This window comes from Sus scrofa, chromosome 9, assembly GCF_000003025.6.
Source record: "Sus scrofa isolate TJ Tabasco breed Duroc chromosome 9, Sscrofa11.1, whole genome shotgun sequence".
Classification (NCBI taxonomy): Eukaryota; Metazoa; Chordata; class Mammalia; order Artiodactyla; family Suidae; genus Sus; species Sus scrofa.
The window spans coordinates 38,158,612-38,176,919 of record NC_010451.4 but is presented as its reverse complement, the minus strand read 5'-3'; the positions used below and the strand labels follow the sequence as shown (position 1 = coordinate 38,176,919).

The 18,308-nt window shown below is 37.4% G+C and overlaps 1 protein-coding gene across 5 annotated transcripts in view; it reads right to left on the bottom strand.

Annotated features, from left to right (window-relative positions):
* The window catches only part of ZC3H12C (zinc finger CCCH-type containing 12C), a 75,926-nt gene that overhangs the window by 32,446 nt on the left and 25,172 nt on the right, over positions 1 to 18,308 (bottom strand). For 4 of the 5 annotated variants that reach the window (XM_021102346.1, XM_005667309.3, XM_005667310.3 and 1 more), the window contains exon 2: positions 2,739 to 3,490. In XM_021102346.1, the coding sequence (XP_020958005.1) occupies positions 2,739 to 3,418 (680 nt within the window). In that variant the 5' untranslated portion in view covers positions 3,419 to 3,490. Of the gene's footprint in view, positions 1 to 2,738; positions 3,491 to 8,804; positions 10,194 to 18,308 lie in introns of those variants that run through there. The other variant, XM_013979367.2, reaches the window with a different exon arrangement.

The window sequence follows — 18,308 nt, the reverse complement described above, 5'->3', positions numbered from 1 at the left end:
CCACATGGCACTCTAGAGGACAAGGACTTCTGTGCCCTCTGATCTTTTTTCGGTTCTACCCACAGAATATTCTCCCCTTAAAGCCTCCTCTTCCTTGAGTTGACAGCATTTGTGTGTCTACTGGCTTTTCTAGCAATAAGCTTTTTTCAAAGACTGGTGTTTTTCACACTACTCTTCCCCTGGATCATTAGTTTCTTCTAACCTTCCAATCTATAGATGTCCATACTTTTTACATTGAATGATTATCAACTAGGATTATACATCAGAAATACCCTGGCACTTAAAAAATACCATACAGCTATTTGGGCTCAACCATAACCCACGTATCAGATTCTCTGAGAAATGAGCCCTGTTAGGATGTATTTTAAAGAACCCCTCGGATGCTTTTGGTATGTGGCTATGGTTGAAGTTGTTTCTCCAGGACGTATTTCCTTCCTTCGTTATTCTCTCACCTGGTGATTCCAGTGTTTTGGCTTTGCATGTTATCACTCTGCTAAAGGTAATTGTTCACTAGTTCTGGATTCTTAGAAGAAAAAAAAAAATCATTTCAAGGCCAAGTTTGGGAAAGACTGGACCATACAGAGGTTATTTTACTGAAGGATTTGTTTGCATTCAAATTGATCTCCTACCTCCTATAACATCACAGCCAGATTCTCATTTAAGGCACAACTCTACTCCTGACATGTCCCTCCTCGAAAATCTTCAGTTACCTTTGCATTAGAACCAAGTTTAAATTCTCTAGTTTAGCATTCAAGGCCTTGGAAGAGCTGGCTTGAATCTTTTCAACTTGTTTCTTACCTTTCATTATATGATGAAGTGTTTAGACTCTGAAGTCAGACATATTTGGGTTTGAATTATGTTTTACCTTGGGCAAGTAACTTAAATACCATCTCACTTGCTTTAAAAAAAAAGATAAACCTTTCAGGTGGAGGCAGCATTATTTTGAGGATTATAAATTGGTCCCTTTTCTTTTCTTTTCTTTTCTTTTGTGGTGTTTTTAGGGCAGCACTTGCAGCATATGGAGGTTCCCAGGCTAGGGGTTGAATCGGAGCTACAGCCACTGGCCTACACCACAGCCACAGCAACGCCAGATCCTTAACCCACCGAACAAGGCCTGGGATCGAACCTGTGTCTTTATGGATACTAGTCAGATTTGTTTCTGCATGACGGGAACTCCCCAATTGGCACTTTTCATATTCTATGAAGAAATATTTGCTATCACCTACCAAAAACGGTGGTTCTCGAACTTCAGTATGCATCATTGGTGGGGGTATTTGTTACAAAAGGAGATGCCTGTGCTACATTTCAACTTGGCAGATCTGTGTGTGGACTTGGTAGCTCTCTGTGTGCATGTGGTATGTCTGTGTGTGGACCTGGTAGGTCTCTAGAACCACACTGTCCAGCATGTTGTACTTGCAGTATGACTGGTCTGAACTGAGATGTGCTATAAGGGTAACACACCCAATTTTAAAACTTAGTATGAAAGAAATACTGCAAAAATATTTCACGAACAATTTCTTTTATTGAACACATATTAAGATATTCTGGATCCTTAACCCACTGGGCCAGGCTGGGCATAGACCCTGCCTCCCAGTGCTCCCAAGGCACTGTCGATCTAATTGAGCCACAGCAGGAGCTCCTCACTTGTTTTTTGTTTTTTTTTTTTAATTTTTTAATGTAGGTACCAGAAAATTTTAAATGATACATGTGCCTCACATTATATTGCCATTGAACAGCCCTGCTCTAGAATGTACACTTGTTAGAACAAGTTTCCCAGATAATTCTTTGGCAGTTATCCTTAGATCACCTTGAGAATCAATATATGAAATTTTAGGCTTTCAGAGAGAAGAACTGATGCCTTTGCTTCTTTGTATTCCCACAGTATTCTGAAGATTGTGGGCAATTAACTATATGCTAATTGAATTATAATGCACTTTATGTTTTAAACCATCAATGGAAGTTTTGCTTTTGTTTCTTTCCCCCAGTTCCTAAAAAAATATTTTAATTACTTTTCTTAAATGGAACAGAAGGCACCTGAAATTATGGCTTTGATTTATTCCCAAATCAATAAAAACAATTTTGTAAAAGAATTGGGATTTTTCCCTGTGGTTATTTTGCTTCATGTAGAAATAGGTCATTAATCTCACTAGATTTCAAAATTATTGCATATGATCATACTCAAGTTTTTTAATTAAAACTAATGTTTAAGAAGTACCCGTTGTGGCACAGTGGAAACGAACTTGACTAGTATCTGGGAGGTTGCGGGTCAGTGGGTTAAGGATCCGGTGTTGCTGTGATGTAGGTCATAGACTCGGCTCAGATCCCGCACTGCTGTGGGTTGGTGTAGACTGGCAGCTGCAGCTCTGATTGGACCCCTAGCCTGGGAACTTCCATATGCCTCAGGTACAGCCTAAAAAACAAAACAAACAAAAACTGTTTAACTTTGGACTGGAAACATATGCTAATCTTTATACCAAAGTAATTTTACCCAGGTGAGATAAAAAAGAGACATATCTGGGGAAAAGGAGCTCTTTATTTAGGGACAAATGAGATGAGTATGGCTGACTGCCCCAGAAGTAGAGAGAGAACCAAGAGATTAGAAAAGAGATTTCTAACCAAGGATCAGAAATAGGAAAGCTAATGCCGGGACACACAACAGCCTTCACTATTGACTGTTAGAAGAGAAACAGGCACAAAATTAAATTAGAAATAAATCTAGTGAAGATTTCCCCACCTACCTCATTGCCACATTGCTGCCATCAATAACTATGGGTCTCAGATTTTCCCCGTCATCTGTTACAATCTCCTGCATTGGAGATTCTGACCGCTGGGATTCCAGGGAAGACGCTTCCCGAATTATACTGTTCATTGTACTGACAGTTTGTTCCGCGTCACTTTTATTTCCAAGTTTGACAAGTTCTCCCAAAATATCATTGATTAAAGCGTCGGTACCAAGTTTGTTTAGCACAAGCTGAACCTGTTCTTCAGAATAACCTAACTTAAGTGCAAACTCCAGTTTCGTTTGGTATTCTCGCACCACATTGGGGGGTTTCTTCATTTCCTTGGTGGTCGTCTGGGACTCCTCAGGTTTAAAGTCTTGCAAAATATCACTGTGTTTGAGTAAGTGAGGCTCTAAACAGGGAGACCTGCGCAGTTGTCTGTGAGTCTTGGTTAATAAACATGGCTCTACTGAAATGCTGCTCAATTGTTCTGACTCATTATCAGAATTTGTGCTTTCTTCAGAGTCACCGGAGCTCGCATTCTCCTCAGACACCTCTTTTTCTTCCTTCTCGGAATTAACTTTATCCATTGTTGGTTTCTCTACCATTGACCAAGGTACAGATGTACTTAAGTGTGGGTCAGTGCTCTCCACATAAAGGTGGCCTAGGTCATGCCCCAGATGATCCTTCAAGCCCATGAAGCTCTTGCGTGTACGTGACTCCACTTTGCTGTGTTTTCTGTACTCTTGAATGCAAAGCACCCCGTATTCCTAGAGAAAAATGTAGGATATTTAGAATTTCATTTTTACTGGTTCATGTCTGTTTCAATAAAGACGCTGGGAGAGATTTACCCAATGATTGAACACCACCTCTGTATTTTGTCGACACCCTCTCAGTCCTCATAACACAAGTCCAAGATAGTATCAGGCTCTGTTTTTCACTTGACAGAGTGAGGAATTAGGCCAAGTATTCCCTCCAACACAACAGAATAAATGAGAAGAGAAATGGATTTTTTACTCAGTTTTGTCTGACTCCAAACCCATGCTTTCCCCAATATGCTTTATCATGATGCTCCTCAATCTTGACGTCTTGAAGAAAATTTTCCCACAGTTAGAAAGGCCTATGTTTCTAGAGTGACACGCAGAATATTATTTTAAAAAGCACATTTGAGATATGCTATGAGAGGTTATGTACATTTTCTCTAAAAGAACTCATAAAAATATGCAAAATTCTTTTAAAGAGGAAGCCAGGTGGAAAGAAAAACATTAACCTATTATAACTTAATGGTTACTATTAATCTGGGCCACACTTGAAACAATCTAAAGACTTGCAAAAATAATTTAGGTACCGTGAAGAAAGAGGACATATTCTACAATAGCCAACAAGGAACTAGCCAATCACAAAGTGAATTATATTCCACTTTAGAAATGAATAGTTTTGCCCTGGTCACCTCTATTTTGTGACTGTTGAAAGAGGAACAGAGCGCCACTCTCCATTCTGTGCTGCCCTTATTAAGTGCCAGGGACACTGCAGTCTACCTCACCTCAGGGGAAAAGCTTTTACTCTGTGCACATTTATAGAAAGTATAGAAATGAAATATTCCACACAAAATTAGCAGCAAACAAGTAAGTACACTGAATAAATGTTATCTTAATTTCTTGAATTCTATGGCAGAAAATATTTCTGCATTCTATTAGGTAATGTGCTAACTGGCATCTGGCATCCGGTTAAAAAGTCGTCTTCTCTACTTTCCCTACCAGGAATGCTTTTACTCTTTAAAATGCTTTTGCTGTCTTATTATTTTCCTTATAGTCTACTGGGGATAGCTGTTACTTCTCTACCAAGAACAGGTTAGCAAAAATAAAATTATTTTCTCTTTTTGCTACATTGTAAGGGCTAGATACACATCAGTACTTTACTTATTAAGGCAATTCCAGTGTTCTATCCATGGATAATATTAGTAAGCTGGTGGTGGCTGAATATGAGACTGTCATAAAACACCTATTTAAATAACCTAAAAAAAGAAAATTGGAAAAACATTTTATTCTACAGCTCTTCAACATCTTATTTACACTAGAAAGGAGCTATTATATAAATGTTAAGAGAAAATGCGAAGTGATTTTCTAAGAAGTCACACATTTGAATGCATCTGGCGAACTTATTAGAGAGCGAAGCATTTCTACATAATGAGATAAATTATATTAACGATGGTAAATACTAGAGAAGAGAACACAGAATCTCTAGCTTGATAACAATACACTTAAAATTCCTTCAGTGTAGAACTCCTACACACTTCTACAGGAGTTTCTTCAGGTTTTATCCCTTGAGAAGACAGATAACGTTATTATCATTGTTCTGCCAATACAGCATTCGTTAGTTTTAAAGAAACGTCACACTTTTCTGGCTCCTGAATTATTGCACCAGTAATAAACAGCAATATTCCTTAGAGGACCTCTATATCCATCTGTTTTACTATAAAGCTGTATCCATTTCAGTTTTTTCTATTAATATGGATATGCCTGAGCCCAATTATTTAGAATTAAAGGAAGGGATTTTGAAAGCAAATCTTTACACTCAGTGATTTATTAACTACTGTAATATACTGACACCATAATGCAAGTAACAAATCACAACAGCATCCTAATAAAGGGATACAGTTATAAAGAAAAATCTGCACTGTGGCCTTCGTAGAGCTCCCACCAAAAGTATCTTAAACAAGGAAAACCTATTGGAAGCTGGGCTGCCTGGCAACCAGAGCTGGTTGCTAAGCGGCACTCTTTTAACGTGCCATCATGAATGCTAGCACAGTGAAAGAATAATTTGGTATGAACAAAAGCCTATAAAAGAGACTGGGACTTAAGTGCGTCTGGTTTACCCTCCAAGAACAATGCAGCTGCCAAACCAATCTGGAAGCTCCGACATCATTGTTCTGTAAACCCCACAATCTGCTCTGACTGCAGGAAGTGTATTTAATGGGCAACATTTTTGATCTCCCCTGAAAAGTTTGGGTTTTGCATAAGTGCTGTTGTGAGATAATTCTTCTAGATAATGACTCACTGACCAAATCCCTGAATTGAACTAGGAAATATTATTTTAATATTGAGCTGTAGTGTTTTTCTTTTGGGCTGTTTTAACTAAGATGAATACTTCATGAAAAATACAGCCACTGGTGAACATTAGCATGAAATGTTATGTTTAAAACATAGCTGAATTATTCTTAATTTTCACATTTTTTTCAAAGAAGCAAAACTGAATACTATAAAGTTTATAAACTGAAAATTATCCAACCTAAAAACTTATTTAATTCTTTATCACTTTTAGTCTAATATAAAAAAAAGTGTTGGTGACACCATGTAAACCTGTTCTGATATATAATTTTATTATATGGCTATAATGATTAAATAGGGAGAAAATGGGATTATCAGTTGTTTGCTTTTTATAATATTAAACAAGATAAAACTCATTTGTATTCAAATGGATTTAATGAATACCACACACCTTTAACTTGTGATAATTCATATAATTTATATGTATTATTTAAATAAAATGTTTTCAAGTGAGCTAACATGATTTTTAATATTAACATTTATAAGGGTAAGTTTCATCTACACTACTTAAAAAATTTTACACCTAATTTTGTTAGGCAAAGTCACTTTCAAAATATTCTGGTTGAACTTTTTTTTCCATATTGAAAGGCCTCTCTTCATTTTCAGATTTCATTGGTTACTTCAAGGAAAGTTACCCAATGTCATCTTGTACTAAACAAGCAGTTAAATAATTTTTAGTTCCTATAAACCAACAGACTAAATATGAAATATACATATAAGGACAAATTAATTCAATTACCAGGCATGTAAGCTACATATATTTTCTCCACTACATAATAAAAATTTGAAATAACTTATTTTTATTACCCAACTGGTAAAGATTTGGTTTTTAAAACTTGAATCTCTAAAATGTTTCTTTATCCACTTGTAATCAGTAAAAGATTCCCCTGAATTAATTTGCCACTAAAAAAAAAATAGAATTTGGCAATATTTTGAAATCATTCAATAGAAAAGTAAATGCTAGTCTTAAGATTCAAAAACTGACAAAAATATTTTCATAGGCTGCAGTACTACTTAATGTAATGTGTAAAACTTAGAAAGAATTATTATAAGAAATCTTAGAACAAAGAATGATATATGAACTTTATTTTTGTTCAGTGCCTTAAAAGTCATCAATGTAATTTTGAGAAAAATAGCAAAGACTCCAATCACATTACAAAATTCCCTACATGTAAGTGAGAAAAAACTTTTCTCCTGAACTTTTAAACCATTTATTAGACTTTTAAGTCTTGCCATTTACTCAAATGCAAATATATGTCATCTTTAAATTCATCCGCTATTAATTATTAAGGGTAATTTTCTTCACTTCATAAAGAAGCAACACAAAGTTTCATACACAAAATAGGTCAGTGTTTATACTCCCATAGTTATCAAAAAAAACCTCCAAGACATATGGCCTAATTTTTAGGCTCTATGTCAGGGATCCATTATAATTAGCCTTTACATACTATATTCATGAACACAAAAGGTACTAGGCAAACTTATTTATTTACTTAGAAAACAAATTTCTACATTAATAAACCTAAAGATTTCCCTCAGATTTTGCATTGGAAACTAAAACAATTTTTCTTGCTGAAAGCCTAATGACTTAAAAATCAAATAATAGTAAATGCTGAAGAACTAAATTTACACGCTAAATTTTGTAGATGGTAAAGTGATGGTAATGATTTTAATTGCCAAAAAGAAGCTTTATACGAGCAGAAAGAAAATTTATGATATAATGGCTATTTGCTGGAAATTTGTTACATACATAAACATTCCCCCATTCCCTGAGATTTTCCTGAAAGTTCTCATTAGATAACTTACAGAATCCTAAATCTCAAATCAAGTAATTTTTTTTAATCTTCTAAAGAACGTCATATTTATCAAGGATTTTAGACCATAAACTTGCTTAATCAATGTGTTTGTAATGTCAAGTTACACAGCCATAGAGTGGGTTCTGGTTATTATCCAAAGGGTAATAGTATGAGAACAATGAAAATAAAATAATGAATATGTAATGAATGCCTACTGCTGTAGTCTCTGTGTATTTAATTACCATTGTATTTCAGGGAGTGCTGTTGTCTGTATCCCTCTAGCTAACAAAGGAAGGATGTCCCTTTGAACAGATTGGTTAATGCTCTGGGGCAACAGATGTCTACTGGAACTGCAGGAGACCAGCAACTGGTGGCCTGCCCATCTTCTGAAAACTTTCAATAGACGTATGCATATGTTCACACAATAGGGCATGTGGTAGAAATGAAAACCTCTTTTTAACCCTTTATGCTCTTTCTTTCCCTCCCAACTGATAGATGAAAGTCTTTGTCTCCTCCTCCCTTCCCCATTACAGAGCTCTTGAAAGCAATAGTTCTCCGAGTGACGTCTTCAATCTAATAGCTGAAACTAATGCAAGGGGGAAAAAAAAGGGGTGGGAGAGAAGAAATTTGGAAACTATAATGAGTACTCAAAACTGCTGACAAAGCAACTGGATGCTTCATCATCATAACTAAAACAAGCTGTTTGAAACATCTACCTATATCAACCCATCTCCCCAAACTAGATTTTTAAGACAATGGAAAAAATCTATCAAATCTTACTATCAGCACCTTACTTACAGCACCTAGGTCTGACAGTGACACCTTAAGAAACCTAAGAATGTTGGCAAGAAGATAAAATCTAAATTCACTGTTTGTCAAAATATCAGAACATGTGATAACTTGTCTGTAAGTACAAATGATTAAATGTCATGGCTAATGCCTTGCAAATGTTCATGAAGCTGTCAGTAATTATTTACATAACTCCAGAATATAAAAATGTAAAAAATCTGCTTCACAGACATACTTTACAGAAAGAATTTAATTTTCTGGTATTTTGGCACTACATAACAATTTGTAGGCTTTCATCTGAGGTGCACTCTATCCTTTAGAGAGTTCAAATTAATATTCTGAATATTTAGCAAAGTTTAACTTCCGAGGCATTAAGTAGCACATATACTCACGTTCTCAGGAAAATACAAAGACATTGGTTTCTGTAGCAGCTTCAGCAGTAACTCCTTAACACAATTTTAGCTGCAGACTTCCAGGCAGGCAAGAAGAACAATGAATGGGGGAACAGATGGAATGGCAATGTCTTTGCTTAACCTATTACTGAGTGGAGCAACAGCCAATCATAGGCCAGAAAGCTCACAATTAGTTGGCCAGGCAGATGCAAGCCAACCTCAGCACCCTGCGTCAGGTTCGCAGGTTTCTAAGATAAGCAAGTTGATGTCATTCTCCGGTCGGTCGGCCCCGGGCGGCATGTGTATGAGGGAGGGGTGTGCAGCAACAATAGGCCATACAAAGCGGACTAGTAGGCAGCTGCTCTTTGAGAGCAGAGTCATTAGGGAGCGGGCTGCCAACAAGAAACACCTGGCTTGGGCAGACTTCAGCTTTTCCTCTTGTTTTTAATGCATGAAACAAAGAAACCAATTATATTTAAAAGTAGTAAAAGTTGCATGTTTCCAAAAAGTTGAGGCTATACTCTAGTCTATTAAGCTTTCTGTTCCTGAGAAATAATGAAAATGAGGTGTGTCAAAGCAGCAATTAACGACAGCAGCAATCCCTTTTTTTTTTCTAAATGAGTTTCTGGTGAAATGAGACAGAGGTTACAGTAAAACAAACTTCCCTGGAAACACTGGGAAATCTAAAATATTTGTAAGTACTGGTTGATTTGTTGCAAGACAATAAAATAAAAAAAGATGAAAATAGGAATGCAAAAGAAAAAGAGTGAAGAGTTTATAAACAAATGGTTGTTAAAAGTTCATTAAAAGTACAGTGTAGTAAGATAAAACTAGTCCAACTTTGTGCCAATGGAGTCATCTAAACTATCTGACAACATGATTTAACCTATACCTAAAAATCACTGAACAACCCACCGTATGTACATCAGAGGGCAGTGTAAAATTATTTTATTATGAACGCTAGTTAACCATGTAATTAAATAAAAGCAAAATCTTTCATTATGTTTTAATATACAACATGGTGCTTTATCTGTTTAAAGTATTTGAGTTTCATAAAATTTGTAAGATATACTACTCAAATTTCAGTTCAGGAACAAGATAACTTTACAAAGAAGAAACAATACATAAAAAATTAGCCCCTCAGTGTGGAAGGTTGCTATCCTCGACTTATTTCAAAGTTCCAGACTGCAGTATTTATAATGCTATATGCTTTCAAGAGCTACATAAATTATATTGAGTGGCCTCTGATTATGAAAAAATTCAATCAAAATTTAAACATGGGCGTTCCCACGGTGACTCAGTCGAAATGAATCTGACTAATGTCCATGAGGACGCAGGTTCGATCCTTGGCCTTGCTCAGTGGGTTAAGGATCTGGTTTGCCATGAGCTGTGGTGTAGGTGGCAGACATGGCTCGGATCTGGCATTGCTGTAGCTGTGGTATAGGCCAGTAGCTGCAGCTCCGATTGGACCTCTGGTCTGGGAACCTCCATATGTTGCAGGTGTGGCCCTAAAAACCAAAAAAAAAAAAAAAAAAAAAAAAAAAAAAATCAAAATTTAAACACCATTAGGTGGTGTGAAAATATTTCTCTACTAAAGAAAGAGGAAATCTAAAAAAAGGAAATCTAGAGCTGTTATACTACCTACTTGCACAATGTAGAGCACACACACATAACCCCTCTTCATTCCAGTGCAAATTAAAAGAGTAAAGGCAAAAAAGGAGCTCTTAAAATACAATTTTCTGATAGAAGCTGATTTGTGCAAAGCCTAGGGTTTCCCATTATACCATCATGAACTCTAAAGGTATAATATTTGGCTAGAGTACCCCAAACAATCTAAATCAACCCCTCTTCTCACACACAAAATACAGAGGCTACTCAGTCAGGACCATCTGTGAGTACTTGGAAAATAGTTAATATTGGTTGGGACTCTTGGCCATGTCCTTATTGTGCCCACTCAAATGTAAATGTAAATAAGATCTCCACAAAATGAGAGGAAAATCTATATCATTAAAATATTAGAAAAATTTTAAATTGGAAAATATATTTTAAATCAAATGCAATTATTAGGTTCTGAATGGGCCAAACTAATTTCTAAAGCAAGAACTATTTTTCTGCCAAGGGTTACAGTAATGTTTTTGCAACAGTTAAGCCCAAGGTCTCTAATTTCACGAGCCTATTAAAGATCAAGATAAAGCATTTCCAATATACACAGAGCTCAGATTTTATGTCTTGGGTAACTATATGGATATCATAAAAATCAAGAAAGTTAGAGTTTATTTTTTTTCTTTTTTGGTGGTGTGGCAGTACTTTTTTGAAAAAAATACTTCATGAGTAAAAAAGGTATCAACTCTGAAAAAAATAAGGACGGTAAGTCAAGACCACTAATATGGTTAGTACATGTACTTCTAGGAAAACTGAGTTTGATGAAATGAGATTAAAGTGAAAAACATATATTCATGCAGAACAGTTACAGCTAAAACCTATTAAAGCTTAAGCTATGTGCTGACTAAAGATACTGAGGTCAATATTTATGAATTTACATTAAACCTTTTTCCCTTTTGTATATCAAAAGGACACTCTTTAGGATGAATAGACAGTCTCTCAGGCTTGCTTTCTTCTCTTTACCCCTTTGCTACTATAGTTACTACTTTATGGCTTTAATTCAGGAGGAGGAGGAATCTTCTCACTAATTCCTGCCACTGTGAACACAAAGAAGGAGAGAAAACTACCCAAGGGCTCAGTGGGAAGCCTGATCCCTAGCACTGGATTAAGCTTTTTGGCAAACAGCAAATAAAGGCAGTGATCTGAAAAAGCTAATCAGATCCCGCTGTGGTATTTAGACTATCTTGGTTGCTAGTATTGGATAACGTTAAGCACATTAAAACATCTGTAGGTGAAAAGAGGCCCTTGCCTGCCTGCCATTCTTAGTCACATGGCTCTGGTCCACTTCCCACTGCAGAGAAAATGCAGTTGTACAGGGCTGTCTGGGTCCCTGCCATTAGTGATGGAGCACAGGGCACAGTTATGACAGAAGAAAACAAGACGGTGTGGCTTTAGAAGTAATACCCAAATCAGTCAATGCCAAGGGCCTTTCTAACATTTGAAAGTTCAACTATCTGCTGAGGTATCAATGTGACACATGTGGGTTTGGATGCTGCTATTAATTCTCTGTGTCAGCAGTGAAGCAAGCTGCCTTCCCGGTACCTTTCTCCTAATATGGATTTGTTCGCCTTCAATCTACAGTCTCCTTCCATCCTAACAATAACACTGCAGAAGAGTATTAAGTCAGAATTTCCCAATTGTCCCAGAAGATTAAAATTTTAACCAAAAACCCTTTTATTTTTGAGGCGCGGAGGGGAAACACCAGCCTCAAAAAACTGAATTTATATACACGGTGTAAATAAATGGGTCAAAATCTATCACTAACCTCTGAGCGCTACTATATTTAGTAGATCAGATGGGCATGAGAGCTTTTCTCTATTTCATTTCCTTGGGCTTAGATTACTTTTGTTTCTTAACTTATCTCTTCCTTGAATATCCCCTAAGTATATCCCTACAAAGTAATTTTCAATGACACCACTCTTAGGCTTAAAAAAAAAAAATCTCAGCAGTAGATCACGTCTATGCTTTGCTTTCAAGACTTTCTACCACTGGGGCTCCTCTAGCCTGTCCTCCGACTTCCCACTTCACTTAAGGTGAAGGAATAGCAAAAGTGAAGTCACAGATGCTCAAACAACTGTCCCTTCACCTTTTAAATGTTCTCTTGCATGCCAGCCCTGCCTACCCAGATCACCTCTGTGGTATTAAGCCCAGCGCAAGGGTTATTTTTCCCATAAAATCTTCTTGGACTGGTCCAGCTTGGAAAGGACTGGTTTCCAATTCCTTTGAGTTTCTATAACATGAATAGTATGTCCTGCATAACACAGCACTTATTTAGCTGTAAGCTTGTTGAGGACAACCATTTAATTTTCCATAATCCACACCAACAAAACCCCCTACACGGCACACCGCAGTGCCCTGACATCTAGAAGACATCTGAGTGAAAAATAGGACCAGTGAGAAAAACAGGCTCCTGCAAGTTTCAACGCAGGCATTCCTGTGAACAAAATGCTCCCTGCTAGTTTTTATTTCTCTTTGTGACAGACAGGGCGAGCTTATCAAAGAGCCCCGGTTCTGCCAGGGGGGCTGCTTTCAACATTAGGCTGTGGAATTGGGTAAGCACGAGCCTGGCAGGGATGAGCGGCTCCTCTGGCTTCAACTTCCCAGCTGGAGGGGCAGCCCTTGGAAGTGCGACTCTGGCCTCTTCCTATGCACTTTCGGATGCCTTATCTGATGGGTAAGTCTGGGGAGAGGAGTTGTGTATGCCAAGTGCAGCCCCTTCCTCGGCATATTTCTCCTGGGATCCTCCAGGTGCACAGAGCACATAGTTGCTTTGATCTCCAGCCCTGCCTGAAATTGGGTGGGTAAACATTTCTTAACTTGGGGAATGTTGCTAAGCCCTTTATGTTGTGCTCCTAAGACATGTTCGGCAGCAGCTCCATGAAAGAAAGAGCTGTTATTTTGATATCCATCTGCCTGGTTCCTCTATTTCTCAACTGTTTCAGAACTGCGATAAGAAAAAGAACCCCTCAAACAATTTTGAATGATAAAAAGTTTTGTTATAAAGAACTATTAAGGGAGAAAAAGGTGATAAAAAGACATAAGTTAATTCTCAACAGACCACTTTAAAGATACATATGAGGGGATAAAGTTAAAAAGAAACAATTCTTGCAGTTCCCCTTGCAGCCCAGCAGGTTAAGAATCCCACTAGTAGCCATGAGGATGCAGATTCAATCCCTGGCCTCACTCAATAGGTTAAGGATCCAATGTTGCCATGAGCTATGGGGAAAGTCACAGATGTGGGTGGGATCTGGCGTTGCTGTGGCTGTGGCAAAGGCCGGCAACTACAACTCTGATTTGACCTCTAGCCTGGGAAGTTCCATATGCTGTGGGTGCGGCCCTAAATACACACACACACACATAAAAATGCACACATACATAAAAATTCTTACTGATAATCAAAATAGGTAATAGTTCCTTATATACCAACTCCTTTAAGATGGGAAAATGAAATGCTTGAGTTAGGACTTCCAATGATCCTTATACTACTGATTTTAGACAATTACCCTGGTGTGCAAGAAATTGAAAAATTCTGAGAGGCTAACAGAATGAATGGTTGTGTTAGAAAAATGCTCAGTGAAATCAGCACATAAGTTTATAACACAGTTTTTCTTTATAGTGTTCTATTCATATCAGATGGTGATATAGTAATTTAGACATTAAATTTAGAATTCTGAGCATTTAGGAAAAGATGCCTACCAAATGCAAATCACCATATACTATAAGTTAAATCTAGACTATGAATCATCCTAAACAGCTGCCAACACAATTCAACTGTAAATTCTAACAGGCCAGGGATTCTTGTTTTTTTTTTTTTTTTTTTTCTGCTGTGTCTTCAGCACCTAGCAGAATCTAGCAGGCAATTAATAAATATGTGCTAAATAAATGATAGTATTTCAATATCTGGGCCAAGTCTCCTTTCCACATTTACTTGTTCTTCACTTCCCTTCACATAACCTACTCTCCAGCCAAATACAAGGATTTAAAGCAGCGGTTCTCTCAACTTGGTTGTACATTGAAATTATCTGGGGAGATTTAAAATATACTGGTGTCAGAGTCCCACTCCTAGAGATGTTAATTTTTCTTCATCTACATGAAGCCTGGAGATAGGCCATGTGATTCTAGTGTGTAGCCAAGCTTAAGAACACTGGCTTAAAGGTTCTTTGAAGGGGAAATACCTTTCTCCACAGCTTCACCTGTTAAAACCTTGCCTATCTCCTTCGAAGATTCAGCTAAAACCCGAAATCTGCCATGCAACCTTTTCTGGAACATTACTGAACTTATCTTTGGATTATGTGAGTTTTGCACAGGACCTGGCATATGGCTAGGACTTGATAAATGTCTAAGGGGTAAAGAATTCTGGGAGCATGGCACATATTAGAAACACATTAAATTAACTGGAAGAATGGTGCATAGTGGGTCCTTATTATTTGTGGATTTTGTACTTGCAAATCTGCCTACTTACTAAAATTTATTTGTAACTCTGAATTAATCCTCACAGTGCTTTACAGTCATTCCACAGACACGTGCATGTGCAGAGAGGTGAAAAATGTGAGTTGCCAAAGGCACACACGCCAGCTCTCAACTGAAACATGTCCTGAAAAGGACTAGTTAGTGCTTATTTTCTGCATTTTTGTGCTTTTTGTTGGAGTTTTGCTGGGGTTTTGTTTTGTCCTTGTTTTTGTTTTTGTTTTTTTTGGCTGCACCTGTGGCATATTGAAGTTCCCAGGCCAGGGATCCGACCCAAGCTGCAGCTGCAACCTATGCCACAGCTGCAGCAATGCTGGATCCTCAACCCTCTGTGCTGTGCCAGGAATCGAACCTGCACCACCACAGAGACAACGGCAGATCCTTAACCTGCTGTGCCTCAGTGGGAACTCCCAAATTTGCTATTTAAATGGCCCCAAGTTTAGTGCTGAAAAGGTATCGAAGCACAAGAAGGTTGTGATGTGCCTGCTGGAGAAAATATGTGTTGGTAAGCAAGAGTTGGCTGTGAGCTCAATGATAATAAATCAACAGTGTATATTTAATAAGGTGTCTCTAAACAGCTAAAACGCGTATAACAAGGCTATGTATTGATTAGTCTGAGAAAATGTTCTGACCGGAGGCTCATAGGAACCCTCTAGGAGCAGTATTTGCAGCAACCACAGTTGACCCTTGAACAACACTGGGTTTGAACTGTATGGGTCCACTTATGTGTGGATTCTTTTTTCAATAGATGCATACAGGACTACGTGATTCTTGGTTGCTTGAACCCAGGGGTACAAAACACTGGCTATAGAGCGCCAACTGTGAAGTTTTACTAGGATTTTCTGATGGCATGGAGCGTCAGTTCCTGAATGCCTGTGAGGTTCAAGAGTAAACCGTTCAAGAAAAAAGACTGACTGTAATTTCGCCCTCTCTTCAGAACTCTTAGAGATTTTACCTGTAATCTTTAATGCCAGTTTCATTCATCAAATGGACACCTCCTAGGTGCTAGGTGCTAGGTGGGGGTACGGCAAGAATAAAGCCAATCCCTCCTCTCGCCAAGATCACAGAGGGAGAGAATATAAACAGTAAGTGCATGTCAGGTGATGGTAAATGCTATAAAGAAACTTTCTATCAAGGAAGGCTTCTCTGATAAGCTCGTATTTAATGAAGTGGAAAGAATGTATAACAAGAACAGGGAAGGATAGTACAAAGCCCTGAGATGAGGTGTTCGAGGGACAGCAAGGTCGCCAGTATGCCTGGTGGCATGCGCACAGGGGAGGAGACAGCAGGTGATGTCAGAAAGGTAAGGTCAGGAGAAGGCATGTCATATGGAGCTTCGAAGGGCAGTGTTTCTCGAAACTTTACACAGCAATTCAGTCACAGGAGAATCTTGAAGATTCTGATTCAAGAAACCTGGGTGGGGTCTGAGAATCTGCATTCTAACAAGTGCACAGCTGATGCTATTGTTCTTGATCCATGGAACCTACTTTGAGTAGCAAGGTAGTAGGTCAGAGGATGGACATGGCTTTTATTCTGAGATGGGAAACCTTTGGAGGATTTTGATCAGAGTGAGTTATATGACCCTATTTTAATATTAATGTTTTATAAACTTGGGCTTACTTCCACACTTTCAGTTGTGTTCTATCAATCTTTTTCTATTTCTGTGCCTGTTTCTACATTAAGATTGTTGTTTTTAGCAACTTGGATGGATGTAGAAATTATCATGTTCAGTGAAGTCAGTCAGACAATGAGACACCAACATCAAATGCTATCACTGACATGTGGAATCTGAAAAAAGGACAAGATGAACTTCTTTGCAGAAGAGATACTGACTCAGACTTTGAAAAACTTACGGTTTCCAGAGGAGACAGTTTGGGGGGTGGGGGGATGTACTGGGGGTGTGGGATAGAAATCCTATAAAATTGGATTGTGATGATCACTGTACAACTATAAATGTAATAAATTCATTGAGTAATAATACATATATATACATATACATATATATATATAAAGAATTGTAGATTGATAATACATTGGTTACCCTCCATGAGTAAGTCTTCTATCATTATATATTTTTTCTCCTCATTTCCATATTTTTATCCTGGCTATTTTTGCATGTATATGCTTTCAGATACTTAAGCATTGCTTTGATAAGTTTTAACCAAAAAGCCGTTGGAAGTTCAATGGAGATTGTGTTGTAGTAATACTTGCTTAAAAAGCACTGCTGATTTATTACACTGTTTAATCAAGAGTAATTCATTGAATTTTCCTCTTTCAATACAGTTCCCTAGATTTTTGGCAAGAGGCTTTTAGATTTCTTTTTAAACTTATCTTAAAATATTTTGCTTTTGTTCTTGCTGCTATGAATGGAGGTTTTTTTCCCCTTCTCTTATTATATTTCATAACTAGTTAGTCTTAGGGTCAAAAATTATTCTTATTTTTGTTCTTATACATAAAACTTTAGTGAACTAGGTATCTCATTGAACTCCTAATTTTCTATTGTGTTTCACTAAGGCTCTTGGTTTTTCCAGGTATATATAATAATGTAAAATCATCAGATTGCATCTTCCTTAACTAATTTTTATATCTTTCTCCATACTTTTGTCTAATTACACTATTTTGTGGGTTTTTTTTTTTTGGTCTTTTTAGGGCTACACCTATGGCATATGGAGGTTCCAAGGCTAGGGGTCAAATCAGAGCTGTAGTTGCCAGGCTACACCCACAGCCACGGCAAGTCTAAGACCTACACCACAGCTAATGGCAATGCTGGATCCTTAACTCACTGAGCGAGGCCAGGGATCCAACCTGCATGCTCATGGGTACCAGTCAGATTCGTTTCTGCTAAGCCACAGAGGGAACTTCAATTACATTGTATTATTGATAACAACAATACACTGTATTATTGATAACAACAATACACTGTATTATTGATAACTCCAATTACATTGTATTATTGATAACACAATAATAGCAATTATTGTGTGTTGTTCCTGACACTAATGGGAATGTCTCTAGTGTTTTACTACTAAGCATTGTACTGATTGCTGGTTAGGTTGTACATACACACACATACACATAAAACATACACATATTATTACACTGGGCAAATTGATCTCCCCATGCCTCAGCTGTTAAAAAAAAAAAGAAAAAAATAAACTGTTTGTATTTGAAATTTAATGAATAAATATAAAGCATGTGACAGTTGAAACAGTGCGAGGAACACAGTAAGCACTTAATAAGGGTTAGCTATGTAATTATATGTTTATATACAGCTAGAGATTTACACTCTGCGTTATATACATATAGCCTTTAAAAAGTCATTTATAGAAATATATTTTCCTCCTGAATAAAAGATTTAGGGTCATTCCCCGACGT